We start from the raw sequence: 24504 nt of genomic DNA on the forward strand, positions 1-24504 counted from the left end.
CAGGGACCTGAGGATGTTTCAATCGAAGTAGCTGCTTCACGAAGAGACTAGGAAAGGGCCAGTGAGTACTTGTTAATGAAGACTGTCTCTCTTTAAATATTCACTCATCTCCTGATGTAGGTGTTAACCAAAGGCCCAGCTACCTTTCATGAAAACCAAGCCTACGAGCTGACACATGATCAGGTCCTGTTATACTCAGTGTAAAATGATACAACCAGACATATTGTGGTACAGCTCGTCACATGCACATTATATTGTAACCCTTACCTTCAAACTTCATAGTTTTCTCTTTTCCTTCTTCATTCTGAAAGTCCTTGCACAAGGAATTGGCTGCATTTATTTACTGATGTCCATATCACCATTTCAGTTCTGATTTGGGATTTGCCACAGGAGTTCTGGTCACGGCCAGCTGGGTGGAGCCTCCCCTTACCACCCATGCACCAGGAAGTGCAAGAGCAGTCAGAGTGAGGGGATACCAATTCCCCACCCCCCCACCGGTCACACCTCTTCTCATGTTGGGCACTGTTCCTCATTCCTTCAAACACACTGCATCCATTACCTTCACAAACAAGAGAGAATCTGAAGATGCTGGAAATCTGAGCAACACACCCAGAATGCTGGAGGAACTCAGCAGGCCAGGCAGCGTTCGGCCTGCTGGGTTCCTCCAGCATGTTGCGTGTGTTGCATCCATTACCTTTGTGGGATCATCATCGCCATGAGCAGTGTGGACATGAGAGATTCTTCAGGGGCTGGAAATCTTGAACGACACCTACATAATGGAAGGGGAAAAGGCAGGAGATTGAGACTGAGGGGAAAAGTGGATCAGCCATGATGAAATAGTGGAGCAGGCCCCAGAGGCCAAATGGCCTGTATCTCGTGGTCTAAGATTCACGAGGAAATCAGCAGGTCAGGCAGAATCTATGGAGGGAAATGGACAGTTGATGTTACAGGCTGAGGCCCTTCATCAGGATTCAGGAGGGTCTGAGCCAAACCATTACTTCAAAGATGAAGGTAAATTTATTATCAAAATATATACTGGTCACCAATACTACTATGAGATTCATTTACAGGAAAATAAAGAAATACAATAGAGCTTATGAAAGTCTATACTGAAAAAGACTGACAACATACAATATGCAAAAGAGAACAAATTGTGGAAATAATAAATAAAGTCAATAAATAATACTGACAACATAGATTGTAGAGTCCGTGAGCCTGAGTCCATGGGTTGTGGAATCAGTTCAGTGTTGAGGTAACTGAAATTATGCACGCTGGTTCAGGAGCTGGATGATTGTAGTGTAATAACTGTTCCTGAACCCGGTGGTGTGGGACCTAAAGCTCCTGTACCCCTTGCTTGATGTTAGTAGCAAGAGTTGGTAGTAATTCCCTAAATAGATCTATCTGATCCGCTGAGTGTGCTGTTCACAGAGAAAGCCAGCACCAATGCCAACTGTCTCCTGAGGCGTGTCATGATGGGCATATTCCATCTTCTGTACAAGCAAAGTCCACATTAGGTCAACCATCACTTTCAGACAATAACGAAAATACTTCACATCCAGTCACTTATTTCTAATTAAGTCTTTGAATGAGTTAGTTTAAGGTGAGAGACGCTGGATGGATGTGTACGTTGGTCGCCGCCTAGGCGGTCACTTCAGTGGTTTTCAAACAGATTTCACTGGGGGAGTACTGGGAGTTTCCTGCAGGGGGCACTAAAGAGAACTGCTTAAGTTTCACTCCCACGAATCTGGCTTTTCTAGTTTATAAGGGATTGTTAAATATTACACCCATATTCGTACAGACCGCTGCAATTATTTAGTCTCTGGGGATGTGAGATTTCACAGGAGTTCTACTCAAGTGAAAAAATACAGGCGTCAGTTACTTTTCCATATTCACCATATAAAGCTTTCACTGATCTTCTCAGCTAAATTCTTCATACAGAAAAACAACAACAGGCTCTTTTAGGTAGAGCAAATGTTTAGTTAGTTAGATAGTGAGAGCTGTATTGTCATTGCTGAGAACAACGGGATTGCAAACCTACTCCATTCTGAGCAAAACAGTATACCGGCAATTCAATGACTAAAACACAATGACTCAATTTAAAATAACGTCTGAGTTATTTAGAGAGACATCTAAATTACAACTGAATTTTTTAAAAAAACAAACAACTCTAAAATGGGACTTTGCTCAGTCGCACGACAGCCCTGGGGAAAAAGCTGTTTTAGTTTTTCACTTCTGCCCGATGGTAAGCGAGTGAACAGGTGATTACTGGTGTGGGATGAGTCCGTCACGATTTTGCAAGCCTGCTATAATCCTGATCTGTAGACGGCTTCCATAGTTGTGTCCCATTGATGTTCCGTGCAGTCCTGATCACTCGCGGAAGTGGCTCTCGGTCGATCTTGTTGCAGCTAGTATCCTGCAGCGGCTCAATTGCACATCGATAAAGGTTTACTTTTGGGGCAGATTTGCTCTTTTTAAACTCCTAGAATAGTATAGGCGCTGCTGAGCCTTTCCCGCTATCAAGAGAGCTCCTCTGCGATGTCTCCTCCGTAGAACTTAGAGTAGGCGACCATTCCCACTGCTTCAGCATTTACGGGCAGCGGAGCTTGCTCACACCTTTTGGATTTTCTGAAATCGATCATCTTTGTTTTTTTTTCAATGTTGCGTGAAAGGGTATGGTTATGGCACCATTCTGTCTCAGCACCTTCTCCCTGTATGGTGTTTCCTTGTTACTTGTACTGAATCCAATCACTGCGGTGTCATTTGCAAATCTGCACAGGCAGGGGCAGAGCCGAGGGTGAGAAGAGTGGAAAGGACTTGGTTCAGTACACATCCCTGCGGTGCACCGCCGTTCTCCATATGACACGCACACAGGACAAATCAAACATTTTCCTTTCTAATTAGAGCACTTCATGTTGATTTTTTCCCCCATAAGCTTTAGGTTTGTGATAACTGGTGGAGTGTGTTTTTAAAAAATATATATTTGTTTCTGCAGGTCCCATCAATACTCTCCTGTCGTGCAAATTGCGGAGGAAATCTTACACCATTCTCCCTCAAATTTCAGTCCCGGAAGGCCACCGAAGAGCATCAAATGAACAAACGGTGGCGGGACAAACTCCTACCCCAGGACTTTGCTTTGCTTCATGTGAGACCTAAAGGGGTGTGCTGCTTTGGCAGTGCCATCCTTCAGATTGGATGTTAGAGCTTTGCTATTTGTTTTGTCATGTTGAGTTCTACTGACGCAGTTTCCTGATTCCTGAAACTCAGCTGTTCCTCCACCCAGTTAAATTGACCTCCACCCCCGCCCCCCACCAGCACCGTTGTCTGTGTGAAATCCCAACAGGCAATTTAGTTGTATTTTTTACTTTCTGTTTTCTTCATTCATTTCTCGTTCAACTATCAGTGCCAAATTAGGGCAGTGGACACTTTCGACACGGAGGGAAATCTGTCCGTATGAATTGATTCAATTCATCCAAGCAATGTAACAAGAAGCCAGGTCCCTGAGGTGTAAAGGCAGAAAAGCAACCAAACAACACACACAAAATGCCGGAGGAACTCAGCGGACTCAGAAGGGTCTCGGCCCGAAGCGTCGACTGTACTTTTTTCCACAGATGCTGCCTGGTCTGCCGAATTCCTCCAGCGTTTTGTGTGTAATGCTTGGGCTTCCAGCATCCGCAGATTTTCTCTTGTTTGAGAACAACTAAACATCCATTTAGAGTCCTTCAATCTTCTACTTTCCTCGCGTACCTGAAGAATGGCCCATGAGGTAGAGCGACTCCAAAGTTTCAGGCGTGTATTAACCCGGAGAATAAAGTTCTGTCTGCAGCAAACTTCTACATTTTAATTGCCTGTACTTCACACCGACTCAGTAAAACAGCCAACATAATCAAAGACCCCTCTCACCCTCTTAAGCCCCTCCCGTCAGGCACAAGGTACAATCGCCTGAGAGTTTGTTCCACCAGATTCAGGAACAGCTTCAACCCTCCTTGTTATAAGACTGTTGACTAGTCCCCGGTAAGATCAGGTGGAATATTGACCTTACAAGCTGCCTTATACCCACCGCGCCGTCTCTGCAATTGTACCACTGCCGTTCAGTTATTGCTTTTACCTTGCACTACCTGGGTGTACCGACGTGACGAAATGCTCTTTATGGATGACATGAATAATGAAGTTCTTTTTCATGTGGCAATAATAGACCAATCCCAATTCTGAGCTAACCCGTTTTTCGGAATAAAAACCAATCAGGGCTGTTTGATTCCCTCCGTTTGCCTGCTGTCATTTCACCACAGAACAGGGTGTTACATGACACTTTACTGAGCATGTTTACCCTGTGGTATGCCATTAAAACTGGATTTATTACAATGTTATAAAGACAAAAATCATCCAATGCGTCATGTGAGAAAGAATACAAGCAAAACCACACCCTCAGGCACTCAAGTGATGCCATCTCTGGAATCTGGTAATTCTGAAAACCTTGAATTCCCCTGAACTCGAAAATCTAACTAAACTTTTGCAGGTTTCTTCTTTTTAATTTGGATCTTGTTTTGATTAAAGGATTTATTTTGCGTGTAGATCGCTGGGATTGAACCCCTTCTGTTTCTGGCACCAAGTCCTCCTCCCATGAAATTGTACAATAGCATTTCACTAACGGTGGCAAAGGATCTGGGGCAGTTGTGCTTTTCTGGAGATGCGATGCAGTGGTAAATCCCATCGGAAACAAGAGAAAATCTGCAGTTGCTGGAAGTCCGAGCAACACACACAAAATGCTGGAGGAACTCAGCAGGCCAGGCAGCGTGTATGGAAAAGAGTACAGTCGACGTTTCGGCCAGCATAGATCCTTCTGAAACGTTGACTGTACTCTTTTCCATAGATGCAGCCTGGCCTGCTGAGTTCCTCCAGCATTGTGTGTGTGTGTGTGTGTTGCAGAGGCAAGCCCTGTTCTTGTTGACGAGGCCTTCCTATCTTGCTACTGTGTATATTTTCTCTTCCTGTATGCAAGACTTGCGTATTTTGTTGTTGCCCTTCAATAAGACTTTCAAGCCACATGTTAGTTCTTATCAGGATGTGTAAATATTGGACAGCTGGGATTGAGTGCGACGATTATTCCTAACCTCCGGTTACTCACTTGACTGAGTTACCTTTTTATTATGCAGGCCACACTACTCTGTCACGATAACATTTTTGGTGGGACGTGTTAAAATGTAAAAAAAATCACAGTACTAAAATGACCACAAACTTCATTAAATGGAAAAATGCACTGATGTTCCGGCGAAGATGCATGGCGAACTGTCTTCTACAACCGGTGAGAGATTGGAAATTCCAGCATGAAAGACGTACAAAATATATAAAGCGCGTTAATTCCGTATGATAGAGCGTGACAGTCATTCATGAAGCTTGTAATGGTTGCTTTAAAAATAAAGCTAAAGGGCAGAGGAAATCTGAACTAGCGATTGGGTCTTGTTGACCCAGTAGAGGAAGGGAGATATCCCCCATCCTTGTTCACCGTGTCAGCGCATCACCCAAGGACTAATAGTGATGATGCCCTTTTCTAAAGGACCATCGCTCTGTCTATTTAAACCCACGGTGATCGCACTGATTAGACTCGTTATCTGGTATTTACAGGACGAATCAGGCAACGGATGACTACAACTTCCAGTCTGCACTGCAGCAGCTGCACTAATGCACCATCTGTGATGCGAAGATACCCCTTCTAGTTTTTCCTAATTAAGACTAGTTTTTATTCAAATTTGCTTCTTTTGAGCAAGCCAGATGCAAGGATAACAGCTAGGCAGATGGTACATGGTGAGCACTGACCGGGAGCAAGGGGAACCCGCGGCAATCTGCAGGCTTTTATGATCTGGACGGCGAAATCGGGAGATGACAGCGGCAGGGATGCGCGTGGTGCCCCCTGGGAGTTGTAGTGCGTCCTGACCGCCTGCCGCACGACGTACGGAAAAACGGACTACATTTCCCGGCATGCACAGCGCACCGCTCGCCTGCGCAGTGAGCGCGCTGGGTTTTCGCTTTAAATCACCCGGTGTAACGGGAGCGGGATCCAAGGATCCGGAGCGAGCAGAGCGGAGAAGCTCCGGACTCAGCCTTCTCCCGCACTGCCCTCTCCCCCACCTTTCCTCAATGTAGGCCTCGTTTTGCAAACCAGACGAGGTTTGCTGTCATCTGTTCATTTCATCGATCAGAATTAATTCGCTGGGGTCTTGAGCTGGGCAGGTCGCCTTGCCGGAAAGCGATTAAAGATGGGAAACCGTGGGATGGAGGAGCTGATCCCGCTGGTCAATCGGATGCAGGATGCTTTCGCTCAGATCGGACAGAATGCCAATCTGGACCTACCCCAGATCGGGGTGGTCGGAGGGCAAAGCGCTGGGAAAAGCTCAGTGCTGGAAAATTTCGTCGGAAAGTAAGTCCATTACGTGCATTTTCCGTTTATTAATGATTAAAAAATAGCGTCCTAAATCGCTGAAGTAGCAAATCTGAAAGAATGCATAAAAAATCAACGGGTCCGCTTCATCATTGCAAACATGTGTTAGCATCTGAATTCTTGTCTTTTTATGTGTCAATAAATTGGGCAATTAGCGGACTTAACCCCTCCAATCAATAATTGAGAATCCTTGTTGAAAAATTCAACAGATTTGATATAGAGCACGGCTTTGCAAAATATTCTAAAGATACTTGAAGTTGTAAATGAAGAGGTATATATTTTTTAATTCACGCACAAGCGTAACGGGATGCCTGTGGCTTTCAAATGCACCAAATTTGTTGATGCAGCAACTGATTCCGGCTAAAGTAGTCTAATTCTCCCCAGTCTATTGAGGTTGAGGCATTTTACCCACTGGTAAGGCAGCCGGTGCACGACTCGCTTCAGCATCGGGCAGGTTCGTGTGTAAGCTGCTGCGGATCTGTTAATGCACCAACACTCACCCAGTTTCTCTGCATTCAGCGGTGCATCCAGCAGAGCCCGAGCCTGTGTTATTGTGCGTGGGAGGAGTGAGTGTGTGTGACCTTTAGAAAGGGACTCAGACTCTAAATCCCCCGCTTCTATATCTACATTCCCAATCTTTGAAGTGTTTGGCTCTTTACCGGTAGCGTTTTAGGTCAGCGCGGTATCTTTAACCGTACGTGGAAATATTTTTAATTCTCCTTTGGAGGGCAGGGTGGATTGAAAGTAATCTCTGGGCTTCGGTTGATTATTTGTAGTATTTCTTAACCTGCTCCTCCCCCCCCCCCACCCTCTACACGACCGAAATCATCGCCTGCGGTAGGCGAGACTGCAAACACATTCATGTTAAAAATAAAATCTACAACCCAGACCTTGTCACCGTGGCAACATGGAGTAGAACAGGAGCGCGGTGACTAGATGTTATGGAATCGCACCGCTTTACATTGGGGGATGCCAAATGCCGCTTCTTTCACCTCAATGTGAAATCAAGAATTTTTCATAACTCACGTGCAACTCCCTGTTTTCACGAGAGCCCCGGTGCAACTCCTTTCTGGTCGGTCGTCCAGAATGATCCATGTATCCGGTTCTAGCAGCTTTTGAGGCCTCTGAACCCATGACAGTGGTCAAACGAAGGTCAAAGCATTTGCTGAACCCCGATCTCACTGCTCTGGAGGTCGGAGCACAAGATTATGGCTCGTGTTTCAGGTACAGTAATATATTTTGGGTATTCTGCAAAGGTCTTTCAGATGAGAGGACAAACCTAGTCTCCATCCGGGATGACGGATGCTTTGGTACCTGTTGACTGAGAGCAGCCTACCCGACACTTAACCTGGGAATAACATGATTTCTCGGAGATTATCTGGTCTCTCATTGGGGCAGCTTGTGCAAACTGGCTAGCCTGGCCTTGGACACAGCGGTGACTCTGCTTTAAAAATTACTTAAATGGTTGTTTTGAAGTGGCCCGCTTTTCTTATACTAAGTAAATGCAGGTCCTGTGCTAGATGGAGTTCAAAAGGATGGCGGGGGGGGGGGGTGTTTATTGAAACGCGCCAAACACTGAAGGGCCTGAACAGAGTGAATTTGGAGAGATTGTTTCTAATAGTGGGAGAGTTTAGGATCCATGTGTGCAGCCTCAGAATTAAGGGATGGCCCTTTAGAATGGAGATGAGGAGGGATTTCTTCGGCCGCATGCTGGTCAGTCTGTGGAATATGTTGCCACAGAGGGCTGTGGAGGCCAAGTCATTGGGTGTATTTGAGAGAGAGAGAGGATGACAGGTTCTTGATTGGTCAGGGGGCTAAGAGCTTCATGGAGAAGGTGGAAGAGTAAGGTTGAGAAAAGAAGATCAGCCACAATTGACTCTGCTCTGCCACTCAATGAGCGAAATGGCTTAATTCTGTTCCTAGACCTATATGGTCCAGTCCTGTCCTGGAAGTAATTGGTATTCCCATCCCCTGATGCATATTTCACATGGATCTTTTGCTAATAAAACGGTTTCCTTTTCATCCGCGTTGCCTGTAATAAGCATCGATAAGACAATATTTTCTCTTTTAGTTAAATCTCCACTTTCACTTATGATTATGTTTGGACAAGGAGGTTTTTGTTTGACGTGAATACATTAGACTCAGTTTAGGCTGAACCTAATTCTGTCTGCAATAGTCCAACAGCGTCCAATCAACAATAGAATCATTATTCCCCGGTGTGCTTCTCCAAGCTCTGCCTCCAGGTTATTCTGGTGCAAGGGTGAATGTCAACACTGCAAAGTGGTTTAGTTCCGTGAACGAGGAAGAGTCGGCTGCTCTAGAGATTTCACTCCCGTCTCAGACTTTTATTCTTACTGTTCTGTTTAAGCAGAAACAGGGATTGGCCTTTGGGCTGTCCATCACTCAGAGAAGTATTGGCTGATGCTTTACCTCCATACTGCTCTCCTGCACCAACCCCACATTGACTTGATTCTCATAATGCCAAAAAATCCATCTGTCTTGGATATACCCAGAGACTGAACTGTCACAGCTCTCCCTGAGATGGAGAGGGTTGTATAATATTGCATGGTCTTGCACAATAATTGAAGAAACCAGGTTAGAGATTGGGATGTGCAGAAGTCTTGGGCACATATAGATAGCCAGGATGCCTAAGAACTTTGTGCCATACTGTATCTGTCTACGTGGAGTGGAAAGTGAGTTTGCAAATCTGGTGGGAGCAAAGGATGTTGGGAATGGTGAGGGTGGATCTCTGCGGGAGGGGTGTGGGACAGGTGGCAGAGAAGGAGTGCCAGGTGTGGGGAGTGACGTGGGTGCAGACACACCCAGCCCTGAGACACTAGACAAGGTCATTTGATTCCAAGCAATTGGTTTATTGATCATTACAGAATGTCTCTCTGGTGCTTCCCGCTCCCTCCCCTCTCCCTTCCCCTTTTCCCAACCATGATTCCCCTCTCCCTGTCCCCTTCCCACTCTCAGTTCACAATAGAGAATCAAGATTTATCGTCACTGACATTATGTCATGAAGTTTGTTTTTTTTTGCGGTAGCTGTACAGTGCAAAACATAAAATCACTACAACACTGTGCAAAAGTCTGAGGCACATATATAGCCATGGTGTCCAAGATCTTTGCACCACACTGTAAAGATCATAAATGGAAACCTGCCACAGTTGTACCCTGTATGAAGCAGGATACAGTTGAGGCAATCATGCAGGAAAAAATAACCAATGGGCGGGTTGTGGGGAATGAGGGAAGTGTAACTTGTCAATGTGAGAAACTTGCATCCACAATATCCACTTACAGAATATCTTTTATCTCAGAAAAATATCACAAGCTGCTTCATTAGAACATGAGCAGCCCAAAGTCACATACCATGCCAAAGAAAACATTAGCTGAAGTAATTAAAGCTTGTTGGAGACAGGAAATAGGAATCCCAGAGCTTGGGTTCCTGATGGGTTGGAGGATGGGCAAGAGATGGAACAAAATGCAGAAGATGTAATCTAGTTCCTTCAGAACCGAGGCAATATTTCCATTATTACCCTTCAGGATGAACAAAAGCTTGTTTTTCAGTGTGGTTCCTCAATATCTATTCATCAGTTTTATTGAAGTGCCACTTTATTTCTCCCTGACCTTTTCATGTTTTGTTAAAGAAGAAATCATGCCTGACATACATCTCCTTTATTTGACATGCGGAAGGAATTGCCCTTAAATTTAAAACTAGCTAATGAACTGACCTGGAGCAGAAGGTCTTTAATGCACTGAATGAACAGCTCTGTTGGGAATGCAAACTATTGAGTTCAACCTGGTGGTAGAGAGGTGCAGCTGGCAGTGCCAATGACAATGGTCCAGTGCAATCTGTGGGCTGTCTGCATAGACTTCCTGTGACTGCATGGGTGTCCCTCCCATATCCCAAAGATGTGCGGGTTGTTCGGTTAAATTGGCCACTGCAAATTGGATCGTAATGTATAGGGGCATGGTGGAACCTTGTTTGAATTGACAGGACTGTGGGGAGAAGTGGTTACAGGCAAGCTAGCTGGGGAATGAGATTGACCCATGAGCCCCCTTAGGGTTAAGGGACCAAATGGCATTCTTTGGTGGTGTCAGGGAATATGGTGGACGTGGAAATTTGACGTGTGAGGATTATGCTTCTTCTGAAATTTGTCTGCAGGTCTGTAACCATGCTGCAATGGTGCTTGCTTGGAAAATGGTTTAACTGGAGAAAAAGGCAGCAACTGTGCGATTTTGATCATAAATCTATTGCACTGTTTACTCCTAATGACTCAAGATTGCATTAATTGTTGTATATCTATATGTGCAACCTAGCCAAAGTATGCAACATTGTAAGTTCAGAGACCAATCACTCCATGATTTCTGCTTACCGTCTTTCCCTGAAGTCATAAAGCGCCTTAAAGGAATCCCCAACCATAATCCATGCGGTGGTGAGCAGTGTCTGTGGTAATTTATTTTTATTTTTTATTTTTATTAAGAAAACACTGCAGCCACTTTGTGTTCAGCATGTTTACTTCGCTTTAAATCAATGCCACATTTGCAGGAACAATTTTTGGTCATGTTGGTTTGTAGGGTAAATATATGAATACACAAAAAGGATTTTTGTTTTCCTTCGAGGTAGAATCTTTCATGTTCTCCTGCAAGTTCAGGCAGAACCCTAATTTCATGTTTGTGTGGCGTATTCCCTCAACAATGCACTGAGCATGTTAGGCTGAATCTTGCATTTAAAGCCTCTGTGGCAGGATTGGTGGCGGGAGTGTTCTGTCAAAACCGTGGGGAGAAGTGAACAACACTGGTGGATTCTAGTATCTTCGACTGATATTAATTGGTCAGGATCCATTGTGGTCTCTCTAATTCCTTCATTTTATTGAGTTGTTAATGTGTTTATTCACATTCTTGTGGAGATGAGATTGTGCACAGTGCCATTTAGACATGATCTGCTGGAGAGAGTGAGGCTTTTCTTAAGCTCATGTTTGGCTGGCATAGCCAAGCTCCTAGGAAACTATAATGCTCTGTAGTTCAGATTCCTTCTCAATAGATGGGCATCTCCCATTTATTTCTCTGTGTACCTCTGCAATGATGAAACTGAAGTCAGACAGGCTGACCAGGGCAATGACCACCAGAGCTACAGCTCTCTGGTCTTGCCTTGAAGCATCTGGTAAGAGATTTAAGCAATTAGATTGAAATTGGAAAACAGAATGGTGAGGAGACCCTCTAAATAGAGGGGCCTATTGGTAGTCTGTTCTGTTTGATTCTGCATCTCTTGTCCCCATGGGCTTACTGACATTGAAATAATGAATGGCTTGTCTGTAGTTATGAAACAGGTTCAAATAGATAATTGCAATGGAGGGGCCATGTGATCCAGTTAGCAGAAACGGGAAAAGGCCTGCTAAGATATTGACTGCGTTTACACTAAAGAGTAATAAATGCGTGAACTCAATGACATATGGTCACTGATTATAATTAAAACCATCTGAAGACCCAGCCTTCAGACCAAACAAAATGAGCAGATGTATGTGCGTATTTAAAAAAAAATAATTGTTGACACACCCTTGGCCACCTTATCATGTTGAGAATCTTTGCTCATCTCCCCCTTTCTCCTGCCTCACTAATGATCATCAGAACATAGAACATAGAACCCTCCAAGAGGACCACAACCTTGTGGAGGCCTGGAGAGCTATGTTAGCTGGAGTCAGGGCTTTAGCTCCTGGTAGGGTCACCCATGCCAAACAGGTCAAAGAGTAGAGGCCAGACTAAGAGTGGTCCACTGGTCCTCCAGATTCAGGGGTTCAACTCAGGTCTAGTAACTCTGATTGGTCAAAGCTGTTACAGAAGCAGCAATGAAGAATCCTTCTGCATCTGCGAGCGACAGTATTCCTGAGTCTCCACCCAGGACTTGTATGACTGACAGTAAAACAAGGGGGAGCTGCTGACACAATGAAAGAAACCATGAATGATACCAGAGATGGAGGATCTTCATTGCTGCCCTAAACACCAATAGCATAATGGACAAAAGAAAGGAACAAGGAGAACATAGAACAGTACAGACCATGTGCTGACTTTTTAACCTATGCCAAGATCAATCTAATCCTTCACTCCCAAATAGCCCTCCATTTTTCTTTCATCCAAGTGCTTATTTAAGACTCTCCTATCTAATAAAACAGATTTCCTGTTGCCCACATTGGCTGTAATAAATGACACTAAGACAACATTTTCTCTTTTAGTTAAAGAATTTACCACTTTCATTTGCGACTTTTTTGAATTATATTTGGATAAGAATGTTTTTGTTTGACATGGAATGCATTAGATTCACTTTAGACTGCTGAACAATCTGTTGCAATAGTCTAACAGCATTTAGTCAACAGTGGAATCATTATTCCTTGGAATGATCTTCGAACGTCTGGCTCCAAGTTATTATTGTGTAAAGGTGAATGTCAGTATTGCAAAATGGTTTGGCACTCTGGACAAGGAAAGGCAGGTTAGAGTAGAGGTTTCACCCCTGCCCCTGACTATATTGAGGACTCTGTTCTTAACTAGAAGCAGGGTTAGGCCATTTGGTTCCTCATGTCTGCTCTCACACTCATTAAGTTTCGGCTGTTGTTTTAACTCAGCAGTGTGTCCAGCACCGGCCCAATATTGATTGATTCCCATGATACCAAATGATTCATCAATGAGTGACTCTTGATGTGATGGGTTGAGTTACAGAATATTGCATAGTCTTGTACAATAATTTTAGGAGACCAGATTAGAGATTGTGATAGGTGGTGGTCTTCAAGATTCAAGATTCATATGTCATTCTAACCATACATCAGCTCTTCAGGGCAGAATGAGACAGCATTTTCCAGGAGCAGTGCAATCATAACATAACAAACGCAACACTAAATAATAAACATAACAATAAATGGTAAAACAAAACAGCCACATGTCAGTAAAAATCAAGTTATAAGTGTCCAGTGCAAGTTAAAAGTGTCCAAAGCAGAGTCAGGTGGAGCAGCTATTTAGCAGTCTGACTGCCTGTGGGAGGAAGCTGTTTAGTAGCCTTGTGGTTTTAGTTTTGATGCTCCTGTAACGTTTGCCTGATGGCAGAAGAACAAACAGTTCATGGAGAGGGTGTGAGGGGTCTTTAATGATGTACCGTGTCTTCTGGAGGCATCGACTCTGAAAGAGGTCTTGGACAGAAGGTAGGGAGACCCCAATAACCTCCTCTGCTCCCCTAACCACCTTCTGCAAGGCTTTTTTGTCGACAGCACTGCAGCTGGAGTACCAGGTTGTGATGCTAAGGGTCAGCACACTCTCAACCACACCTTGTGGCCACTTGGAGCTGTTCTGCATTTGGTGAGAGCCTGGGTGAAGTGACTGTTGACCTTAGCTCCACTTTCATGCCTCGCTCAGATAATATTTTATTCTCCTGCAGTCCAAAACCTCTTCCGACTTGAATATATTTGAAGGTTCAAATGAGACTTCCGCCATGTAACCCGCAGAGCAAACCAGTAACTCTTGCTGCAGGTTTTGGGACAATTATCCAGGTTCCTAAATATTCCTAAATATCTCCTAAATATTTAAGGAGATCCTTTTATTAAAAAATCCTATGCTGGCTTTTGAAAGAAGGGAATATCTGAAATAAAGCTTCAGTGTCAGGAGAAGATGTTTACTATACCATATAATGATGTCTTTTAGTCCTGATGTTCGTAGTATTGCATTAGTGTGGTATGTTTCCTTTATGATTTTCATTGCATGCACTGCTGTATACATTGAAGGCCATAAAGGAAACATACCATAGAGACACAAGAATTGTCAACGCTAGAGTCTGCAGAAACATGAAAAACACTGAAATAACTCAGTTCAGGCAGCATCTCTGACTTTTGCTCTCTTTTTGCACTAATTTAATTAATTTTTAACTATTTCTTACCGTAATTTAAGGGTGGTGGGGTGGAGATACGTCTCTACCAAAGGAGGTGTAAGGCACTCCTTCTCTCTGCTAGCCTGCAGGTCCACTCTTGGGCAAGGTGCAGCTCTTGTTTAGCACCCCCCCACCCCTGCCAGATCAGGGCCAGATTGAAGCCATGTCAGCAGCTACTGGATGTATGAGCAGCTTGTGCACATCGCAAGTCCTGGGTTATGCCACCATTGACGCCAAGCAGACGGTCTCTGAAGAGTATTAATAATAGCTGTGCGGTCACCCGTCTTGAAAAGACGCTGCCCAGAAGAAGGCAATGGCAAGCCACTTCCTGTAGAAAAATTGGTCAAGAGCGATCAAGGTCAAGACCATCATGATGATGATGATTGCAATTTATAGTTTATGTATTGCACTGTAATGTTGTTGCAAAACAACAAATTTCACGACGTATGCCAGTGATGTTAAACCTAATTCTGATTCAGAGGAGAAATGAACTGTCGATGTTTTGGGTCCATTACAATACAAATGGCCCAAAATCAGTACTGTGCTGAAGAAGATGTTAACATGTAATTAAAGCGAGCTAGAGAAAGGCAGATAATTCTAGAGCTTGAGTTGCCGCAGGGATGGAGGATGGACATTGGATGGAACAGAAAGAGGAACATGTGCTCCAGTTCTATTGGAACTGACACAATGATCCCATTATTACCTGTCATGGTGAACAATAGCTTGTGGTTCCTCAATCTCGTTAGATACATATCTATCATTTTTAATGACGTGCCTTTTACTTCTGTTTAACCTTTCCATGTTTTTGTCAAACAAATGTTGCATGTAACTGCATTATTTCTGGAGACAGAGAGGCTAAAGGCGTTATCCTTAAATTCAAAGCAAGCTGCTTAAACACCTTTGAAGTGGTGACCTGCAGCAAAACGGCCTCAAAGCAGTGGGGTGGGAATTAACGCGGCTCTCTTTTGGCATGGACTCGTCCTCCTTTTAAAAATGTAAATTCCTTCTCAGGATGTGGCTATCACTGACAAGACCTGCATTTGTTGTACATCTAGTGGCCCTGAAAATATGTTGGTGGCTTTGAACTAAACAACTTGCTAGGTTGCTTCAAAGCCTGAGGCTTTAGCTAAGTACTAGTGGGACCAGATGAGAATGGTCAAATGTCAGGGTCACCTTAATTGACTGTAAAATCTAGCATTTCTACATCTTTTGTAAAGTTGTACTTAAGTACTTCATGGTGTAATCAAGGATCAACATGTACATATTTACATCTATTAAGAATTTGTTGTAGTGTGTTGGTGCACCATGCTATAGAAAAACAGCTTTCAACTACTATAAAGAATCATATATAAAGTTTGAAGTACTGATGTAGAATAAAATGTGCATAAATACAGTATGCTTTTACAATGTAAACAGAATTATAAAAAGTAATTTGAAGTGTTTGCAGTGACTGGGGTAATAGAGGGGGGTAATTAGAATGGCCGATCAGATTAACTGCCTGGGAGGGATGAAACTTTTAAGATGGCGTGAAGGTTTTGTGAATACATTATCCCCTGATTAACTCCAGGCTCACTGGATTTACTAGTCCAGTTTCCATGCCATGTCTGTTGCTCAGGAACATTCAAGACTTGCTTCCGCTGTGTCCTGTTGGTTCTGAGGTCAGTCAGAACCCGTCACTGGTGGGACAGGAGATGATTGACAGGACAACTGGGTGTAGACTTGAGGAGATGGTGGACTCCTCCTGCTATTGATGTTGGGTTTCTGTTTGTTCCTGCAACAGATGCACGTGGCAGTTATTGCCACTTTAAAAAGCAGGTGTGAAACTGTACCTAATAGTGCAAATATCTAATCAGCAATACATGATACAATCATGTGTCGGTAACTTAGTGCATAAAAGCATGCAGACAAGGTCAAGAGGTTCAGTTGTTGTTCAGACCAAACATCAGAATGGGGAAGAAATGTGATCTAAGTGACTTTGACTTGATTTGAATGATTGTCGGTGCCAGATGGGGTGGTTTGAGTATCTCAGAAATTGTTAATCTCCTGGGATTTTCATGCACAACTTTCTCTAGAGTTTACAGAGAATGGTGCGAGAAATGAGAAAAACAGCTAGTGAGCAGAAGTTCTGTTGGCAAAACGCCTTATTAATGAGAGGTCAGAGGAGAATGGCCAGACTGGTTCAAGGTGACAGTATCTCAAATAACCACGCCTTGCAACAGTGGTGTGCAGAAGAGCACCTCTGAATGCAGAACATGTCAAACCCTGAAGTGGATGAGCTACAGCAGCGGAAGACCATGGGCATGCTCACTGTGACCACTCGAGGTGCAGGGCGTACCTAATAAATTGACCACTGAGTCTATTGCCCGAGCTCTGTTTTTCCTGCTGGTGTTGAGAGCCAGCTGTGGTTCAGTCCTGCCTTCCATGGCAGGTGGAGTAGGTCTTCCCAACCCATTTCACACTGGCTGATGATTTGTTAATTGGCTGAGAGGTGGTAAGGATTGTCACAGCAGCTGCATCATTCTCGGCTACGTGAGTCTAGTTACTGTGACCAAAAGTTGCATTCTTAAACCCAATTTATACTTCTGCGTCAAGTGTATGCCGTAGGTACCACATACCCTACGCCGTAGGGTGACGTGCACCTCCCCAAAAAAGTAACTCACGCGTCGTGGCGACACAGACCGCAGCAACTGTGATTGGTCCACTTGGTAGCATCGCATTTCCTCCTACGCATTTCCGGTTGCTTTCCTCCGCAATGTCTGTACACTGATGCAAAGTAAATGGTTGGAAACGATGAACTAAATCGTCAAATCTACCTGCCGACATCCAAAAATATTTGAAATGCATTTCCTCGTCCATGTCTCTCACAAAGAAACTCAACACAGTGGCATAGAAACCCCACCGCCAACTAGCGTTTTGGTGGTGAATTGCAGAGCGACGCAGACACAGCTATGCATGCTCGCTATGGCGTAGGGCTATGCAAAAGTATAAATCAGGCCTATGGCGTAGCCTGACAGCGCAAGTATAAATCAGGCTTTAGGGTTGCTTTGGCAACATGAGTTCCTGTGATTTTTTTTTTAAAGTCATAAAGTAATACAGAATGGAAACAGGCCCTTCAGCCCATCTTGTCCTTGCCAACTAAGATGCCTCTTTAATCTTCTCTCATTTGCCCACATGACCCATATCCCTCTAAACCTTTCCTATCCAGGTACCTGTCCAAATGTCTTTTAAATGTCAATATTGCATCCACCCTTAAAAATTCCTCTGGCAGATTATTCCATACGCATATCACCCTTTACTTGTAAATATTACTCTTGGTGTCCCTTTTAAATCTCCCCCCCCTCCTTTTTCTCTGTTAATATAAATAATATTATTTAATATTTTAATAATTTTTCTCCTATACTAGAAAATCAGGAATCTTGGCCTTAAAAGGTTCTTTGACCACCACTACCTGTTATTTCCTGTCAGAGTTACTTTATGTACACAGGATTAGTCTATGCATAGAAGCTAATTTATGTATTTATATTTGTTGTATATTTTTATTGAGTTCTTTATGTTTATTGCATTCTTTTTGTGCTGCGTCAGATCCAGAGTAACAATGATTTTGTTCTCCTTTACACTTACTATTTCAATAATAGGGCTACAGGGCTACGGTAGGAAACTTTGTCACATGGTGTGAGCAGAATTATCTGCAGCTTAATGTGAAAAAGACTGAGGAGCTGGTCGTAGACCTGAGGAGAGCTAAGGTACAGGTGACCCCTGTTTCCATCCAGGGGGTCAGTGTGGACATGGTGGAGGATTACAGATACCTGGGGATACGAATTGACAATAGACTGGACTGGTCAAAGAACACTGAGGCTGTCTACAAGAAGGGTCAGAGCCGTCTCTACTTCCTGAGGAGACTGAGGTCCTTTAACATCTGTCGGACGATGCTGAGGATGTTCTACGAGTCTGTGGCGGCCAGTGCTATCATGTTTGCTGTTGTGTGCTGGGGCAGCAGGCTGAGGATAGCAGACACCAACAGAATCAACAAACTCATCCGTAAGGCCAGTGATGTTGTGGGGATGGAACTGGACTCTCTCACGGTGGTGTCTGAAAAGAGGATGCTGTCTAAGTTGCATGCCATCTTGGTCAATGTTTCCTATCCTCTACGTAACGTACTGGGTGGGCGCAGGAGTACATTCAGCCAGAGACTGATTCCACGAAGATGCAGCACAGAGCGTCATAGGATGTCATTCCTGCCTGTGGCCATCAAACTTTACAACTCCTCCCTTGGAGGGTCAGACACCCTGAGCCAATGGGCTGGTCCTGGACTTATTTCATAATTTACTGGCATAATTTACATACTACTATTTAACTATTTATGGTTCTGTTACTATTTATTATTTATGGTGCAACTGTAATGAAAACCAATTTCCCCTGGGATCAGTAAAGTATGACTATGCCTATGACCATGAATAGTTTTTCTCCTCTGCTGGAAAATTAGAAATCTTGGCCTAAAAGCCATTGATCACCACTGCTTTATTATTTCCTGTCAGAATTACCTTGTGTACGGATACTCCTGTGCCTAGTGTCAACCTACACAATGTATATAAGCTAATCTTATATATTTATACATTTACTCAATTACAAAACATAATTGAGTTATTTGTGCTTATTGTGTTTTTTTAAAAAATGCTGCTTTGGATCCAGAATAAGTCATTTTGTAACTTGTGTACAAAAGAATGGCGATAAACAATCTTGCATCTTGAATTGTGTGGACGGACCAACAAAATGTCTGAATGTTGCTCACTAATGTTTCGAAGTTCAAAATAAGCTCATTTTAGAGATCAAACACAAAGAGCAATGAATGAATGTTACTTGAAGTGGGAAGGAATGAAAAATTGAAGGAAATGCATGGTTTTGCTTTAGTTGAGATAAAATATTTTAATTTGGGGGAAGGAAGTGTCGAGTGCAGATGATAAGGGTTGCTGGAACACACATCAAAGTTGCTGGTGAACGCAGCAGGCCAGGCAGCATCTCTAGGAAGAGGTACAGTCGACGTTTCGGGCTGAGACCCTTCGTCAGGACTAACTGAAGAAAGAGCTGAAGGGTTGCTGAGTTGATTTGTTAAGTGGAATGACATCAGGTTTGCTTGCGCTGCTCCAATGACAGTGTGATCTGCTGCAGTTACTGTAAGCTCAGTCAGTGCGACGGTTGTGCCTATGTCATCCTGAGAGCACCAAGGGTCCGTGAGGCTCACCGTGTCTGGGTTAGACCAGCAAAGGTGCTTTCAGAATAGGGTCAACGGCTGCCTGTGGTCAGCGAGATAACCTCGTAGGCTGACAAGTGAGTCCAAAGCTGGGCCTCAACTCTCTTTTGTTGACGGAAGACTCTCTCTGCACTGATTTGAGTAGAATTGACCAGAGGGCCCGTTCTCCCTTGGTCAACATTCTTCCCTTGGCTGGTACTAAAAATAACTTGTTCAATTAGAAACAGCAACAGAAAATGCAGGGTGGGTGGTGTTCGCCAGGGCCAACATCTCATGTCAAGGACCCCACATCCAAATTGGAAAAGTGAGAAAAGAAGCCTGTTTTAATTTTCAGAGAGGGGAAGGGCTGGAGAGAATAAAGGGGATGTCTGTGATAGAGTGCAAGGTAAAATTGTCAGGGTAGCCGTCACTTTCAATATCAGCAGTAGAGGCAGAACAGAAACATACTGTAACATACACAAAAAAAGGCTGGTTTCCTGAATTTATTAAATGCAGTACATAGCTTGGAGGGATCGATGTGCCCTACTGGAAGTTGAGGCCCTCACCCTCAAATCTGTGCTGGAGACAACTGTCAGATAGTTCAGAATGGGGTGATGAAGTATGTCGGCCTGAAACATTGACTGTGTATTCCTCTCCATAACAGACATCCCACCTCTCCCGGAAGTTCCGGGAGTTTCCTGCATATTGATAGTGGCTCCCTGATGCCCGCAAGTTATATACAATATCCCGGAAATCAATTTTTTTGAGAGAGAGCGCGCGCGCCATGGCAGGGTGTTCCAAAACAAGAAAATATAAAACGTACATCACCCCAGACTACACTGAAGTGTACCCCTGCCTAATAGGGGTCAAAAATAATGACAGTGTTGCTCGCTGCACTGTTTGCAACAGTGACTTTTCTATTGCCCATGGGGGGTTAAGACTGTAAAAGACATGTTGAGGTGAGTTTAACAGGTGTCATTCGTTCATTAGCAGAGCTAACATTATTTAAACTAACTGGCTAGCTGCTAAGGAGCTACTCTATTGCAGACATCCCACCTCTCCTGGAAGTTCCGGGAGTTTCCCGCAAGTTGATGGTGCTACCTCCCTGAATTGAGTTCTTGCAGGGTGGGATGTCTGCCATAGATGCCGCCTGACTTGCTGAGTTCCTCCTGCATTTTGTGTCTGTTACTCTGGACAATTGAGGCGACCGGTAATTTCAGAACTCCCGCAGCCTGAATGGTATTGGCCTGTAAAACAGTGGCCCAATCTGCATTTGGTCCCCAGTACAGAGACCACATCATCACTCTCCTCTGCCCCTACCTCTCCTCCTCTTCCACTCCTCGTTGTGTTTTCACATGTCCTTTCATCTACCTGTCTGTAACTCTGTGACTTCAACCACCAACATCTGCACTTTAATGAATCCTGGGCCCAAAATAACACCAAGCCTTTCTCCCTCTTCCTCCACCTCTCTTTACAATCCTTGGAGATCCCGCTCTTTGACCTCTTCCATTTCCATCCCTGTCCTTCCAAATGTGTAAAAATGTGAGAAGATAGAAGAATGAGTAAGCAGTTTGGCCTTGGCCTCTCAAGCCTGTACTGCCATTTAATATGATCTGTTCCAGCCCTGATCTCCCCTCGTGCTCCCAATAGCCCAAAATTCCACTTACCTGTCAAAATGTTTTCTGTCTCCTATTTAAATTCCTACACGCTTCCACACCCTCCAGGGCAAAGAATTAATATTGCTATTGGTTTATTATTGTCACATAGCTATCTATTACCCCAGTCACTGCATTGCACTGTAAGTGCTTTAAACCACTTTATATAATGCTCTTTCCATTGTAATAAATGCTGGCGTTTAGACACATTTTATTCCATATCTGTACTTTAGCCTCTGACTTTATTTCTTATGCATTTTTTATTCTTTATAATTGTTGAATGATGTTTTATGCTGCGTGTCACTCCAATACACCGTAACAAATTCCTAACATGTAAATGTTTATGGCAAATAAGGTTGATCCTTGAGATACCAAGATACAGTGGGAAACTTGTCCTGAACACACCAGCAGTTCCTATGTATCCCAGTTTAATTGCCTGCCTGCTAATGTTGCAACTATGTCTCCTCATGCGATTCTTTGTCTAATGGGAACAAATCAGCATCTACCCTGCCAAGTCCGCTCAGGGTAGAACAACTCTCTCATCTCAGAGATTACCCTTGTGAATCTCTTCTGGACTACCACCAATGTCTGTTTATTAACATAAGGGAACATTCCCCAGACCTGCTCAGTACCCTGTGCAATCTTAACAATACTTTCCCATTTCAAAACTCCAATGTAATAAAGGCCAAAATGCATTTGCCTTCCTAACCTCTTTGCTGCACTTGCCTGCTATCTTTTCGTGATTCATACACAACGTACATTATCTACATCCATCAATATTTTGCTCATTGCAGCCTTTCTCCATTTAGTTAATATTTCATATTTGGCTTCCTCTTACATGATATCACCCTTTCCCAAACTAAACCATTTGCCAAGTTTCCTCTCAACCCATCAATTCTCGTTAGAGTCCAAGTGTCCTCATCACAACGTGGTCTTGCAGCTACAGTATTTTCATGTTACTGATAAACTTTGTTACCAAACACCCTGTTCCCTCCTCTCAGTCATTAATATACGTAGTAAATAACTGAGGGTTAGGAACTGAACCTTGAGGAATTCCATTAGGTACAACCGTCCAGTCTGAAAATGACCTATTTATTCCGACTTTCTATCTTCTATGTGCTATCTGATCTTCGATCCACACTGACATACTTCCCCCAATAGCATATGCTCTTGTGGCACTTTGTCAAATGCCTTCTGGAAATCTAATTACAGTGCATCCACAAGTCCCCTCTATCGACTTTTCTTGTTGCATCCTTGAAGAACAGTAGCACATTTGACAGACATAACTTACCTTCATTAAACCATATTGACTTAGTTTGATTACATTGGGCTTCCCGAAATGCCCAGCCATTTCCTCTTGCTTACAGACTTGTCTCTTGCCAACAACAGATATTAAGTTAACAGGCCTATAGTTACCTGCCTTTTTGTCTTCCTCCTTTCTTGAGCAATAGAATCAAGCTTGCTGTTTTCTAGTCCTGGAACTCAGAGGAATTTTGGGAGACTTCAACTAATGGCTTCATTATCTCTGCAGCCACTGCTTTTAAAATCCTTGGGCACAAGTCATTAGGACCCAGCCACTTGTCTGTCTTTAGTCCTATTAGTTTTTCTAATACCTTGTCCTTTGTGATAGAAACCATTACAAATTCATCAGTATTATTTGGAACAAGTTCATCAGTCTTTGTCCTCAAAGTGCAGAAGTATTGATTTGAACATCTGCCAGTTTCATGTTTCCTGTTGTTAATTTCCTAGTCTCGCCCTCCAGGGATCCCACACTTGCCTTGGCTACCTCTTTTCCTTTTATATCCATGGATGTCCTTGCTGTTTGTTTTGATATTACTTGTCATTTTCCTCTCTGTCTAATTAACTTCGAGTGTCTCGCAGCTGGTTCTTTTAAGATTCCCAGTCCTCTGTTCTACCTCTAAGTCCTGCCATTTTTATATGTTCTTAATTTTGATTTACACTTTTCTTGACCTCATTTGTCAACCATGGATTTCTCCTCAAATGCCTCTTTTCAACATGAGTAAATTCTTGCTGAGTGTTATGAGCTGGATGTTTAAATATCCTCGTTATCCAGTCCATTCTAGATAAACCTACTGTCAAACCATTGTAATTGTCCTCAATTTAACAAAATCGGTTATGGACCCAGGATGTTCACCCTTAAACTGTACCTGGACTCATGCCCTTTTCTGATCATTACTCCCCAGAGGATGTTTAACCACATCTTACATTACTATACATGACAGAATCTAAAATAACCTGTTCCCACGTTAGTTCTGCAACTTACAGAAGCAATCCTTGACACAGTTCACAAATTGTTCTTCCACGGTCCTTGTTAGTTTGATTAGTCCAATCAACTTGCAGACTGAGATCGTCATTATGTGCTGTGTCGTATGGTGTAGGTGATCATGGTCTCATGACCATGATTGTTCTTGGCAAATTCTTCTCCAGAAATGGTTTGCCATAGCCTTCTGGGCTGTGTCTTTACAAGAAAGGTGACCCGAGCCATTATCAATACTCTTCAGAGATTGTCTGCTTGGGGTCAGTGGTCGATAACCAGGACTTGTGATATGCACCAGCTGCTCATACGACCATCCACACCTGCTCCCATTGCTTCACCTGATTGGGGTGGGGGGGGGTCATCTAAGCCCAAGGGTGACCTGCAGGCTAGTAGAGGGAAGGAAAGCTTTCTATGGTAGCGATGTATCTCCACCCTGCCACCCTAGAGTTTGATTAGTCCAGTCAATTTACAGATTGAGATCACTCTGGATAATTATAGTTTACTTCCTGTATACCTTTGATATTTCCCCATTTATGCTTTGTCCTGTTGAGAAGATGTATCTTGACACCCCACATCATTGTCCACTGTACCTATGTTACTAAAGTATCATGCCTTTATCTTTCTGATTAACAAAGATATGCCATGTATCATGAAAATATGGAATATTGAGTTCCCATTCCTGTTCCCTATGCAGCGACATCTCTGTAATAGCTATTAGACCATGTTATACGTCAGTGGTCCCCATGTGCTACCAGGCCACGAGGAAATGATATGATTTGGTGATAAGAGTCAGCTGCACCTTTCCTCATTCACTGTCATGCACTGTTGAACTTTAGCGCACGCGAGGTCATCAGTGACCCAAGGAATGGGTCCGTGACCCATTTATGAATGTTTCTGGTGAATCATCCATGTCAGCGCGGGAAGAAGATCAACTCCTCGAGCTTGCAAATGACGGTGGGCTGAAAAGTATGTTTGATGTAACATCTCTGCCGGCATTCTGGATCA

At 43.5% G+C, this 24504-nt stretch overlaps 1 protein-coding gene across 1 annotated transcript in view; it reads left to right on the forward strand.

Moving 5' to 3' along the window:
- The first annotated feature begins 6048 nt into the window (after positions 1 to 6048).
- Positions 6049 to 24504, forward strand: part of LOC140186239 (dynamin-1) — a 229108-nt gene continuing 210652 nt past the window's right edge. Inside the window, exon 1 of the mRNA XM_072240260.1 lies at positions 6049 to 6412. Coding sequence (XP_072096361.1) covers positions 6252 to 6412 — 161 coding nt within the window. The 5' untranslated portion in view covers positions 6049 to 6251. The remainder of the gene's footprint in view (positions 6413 to 24504) is intronic.

This window comes from Mobula birostris, chromosome 22, assembly GCF_030028105.1.
Source record: "Mobula birostris isolate sMobBir1 chromosome 22, sMobBir1.hap1, whole genome shotgun sequence".
NCBI lineage: Eukaryota > Metazoa > Chordata > Chondrichthyes > Myliobatiformes > Myliobatidae > Mobula > Mobula birostris.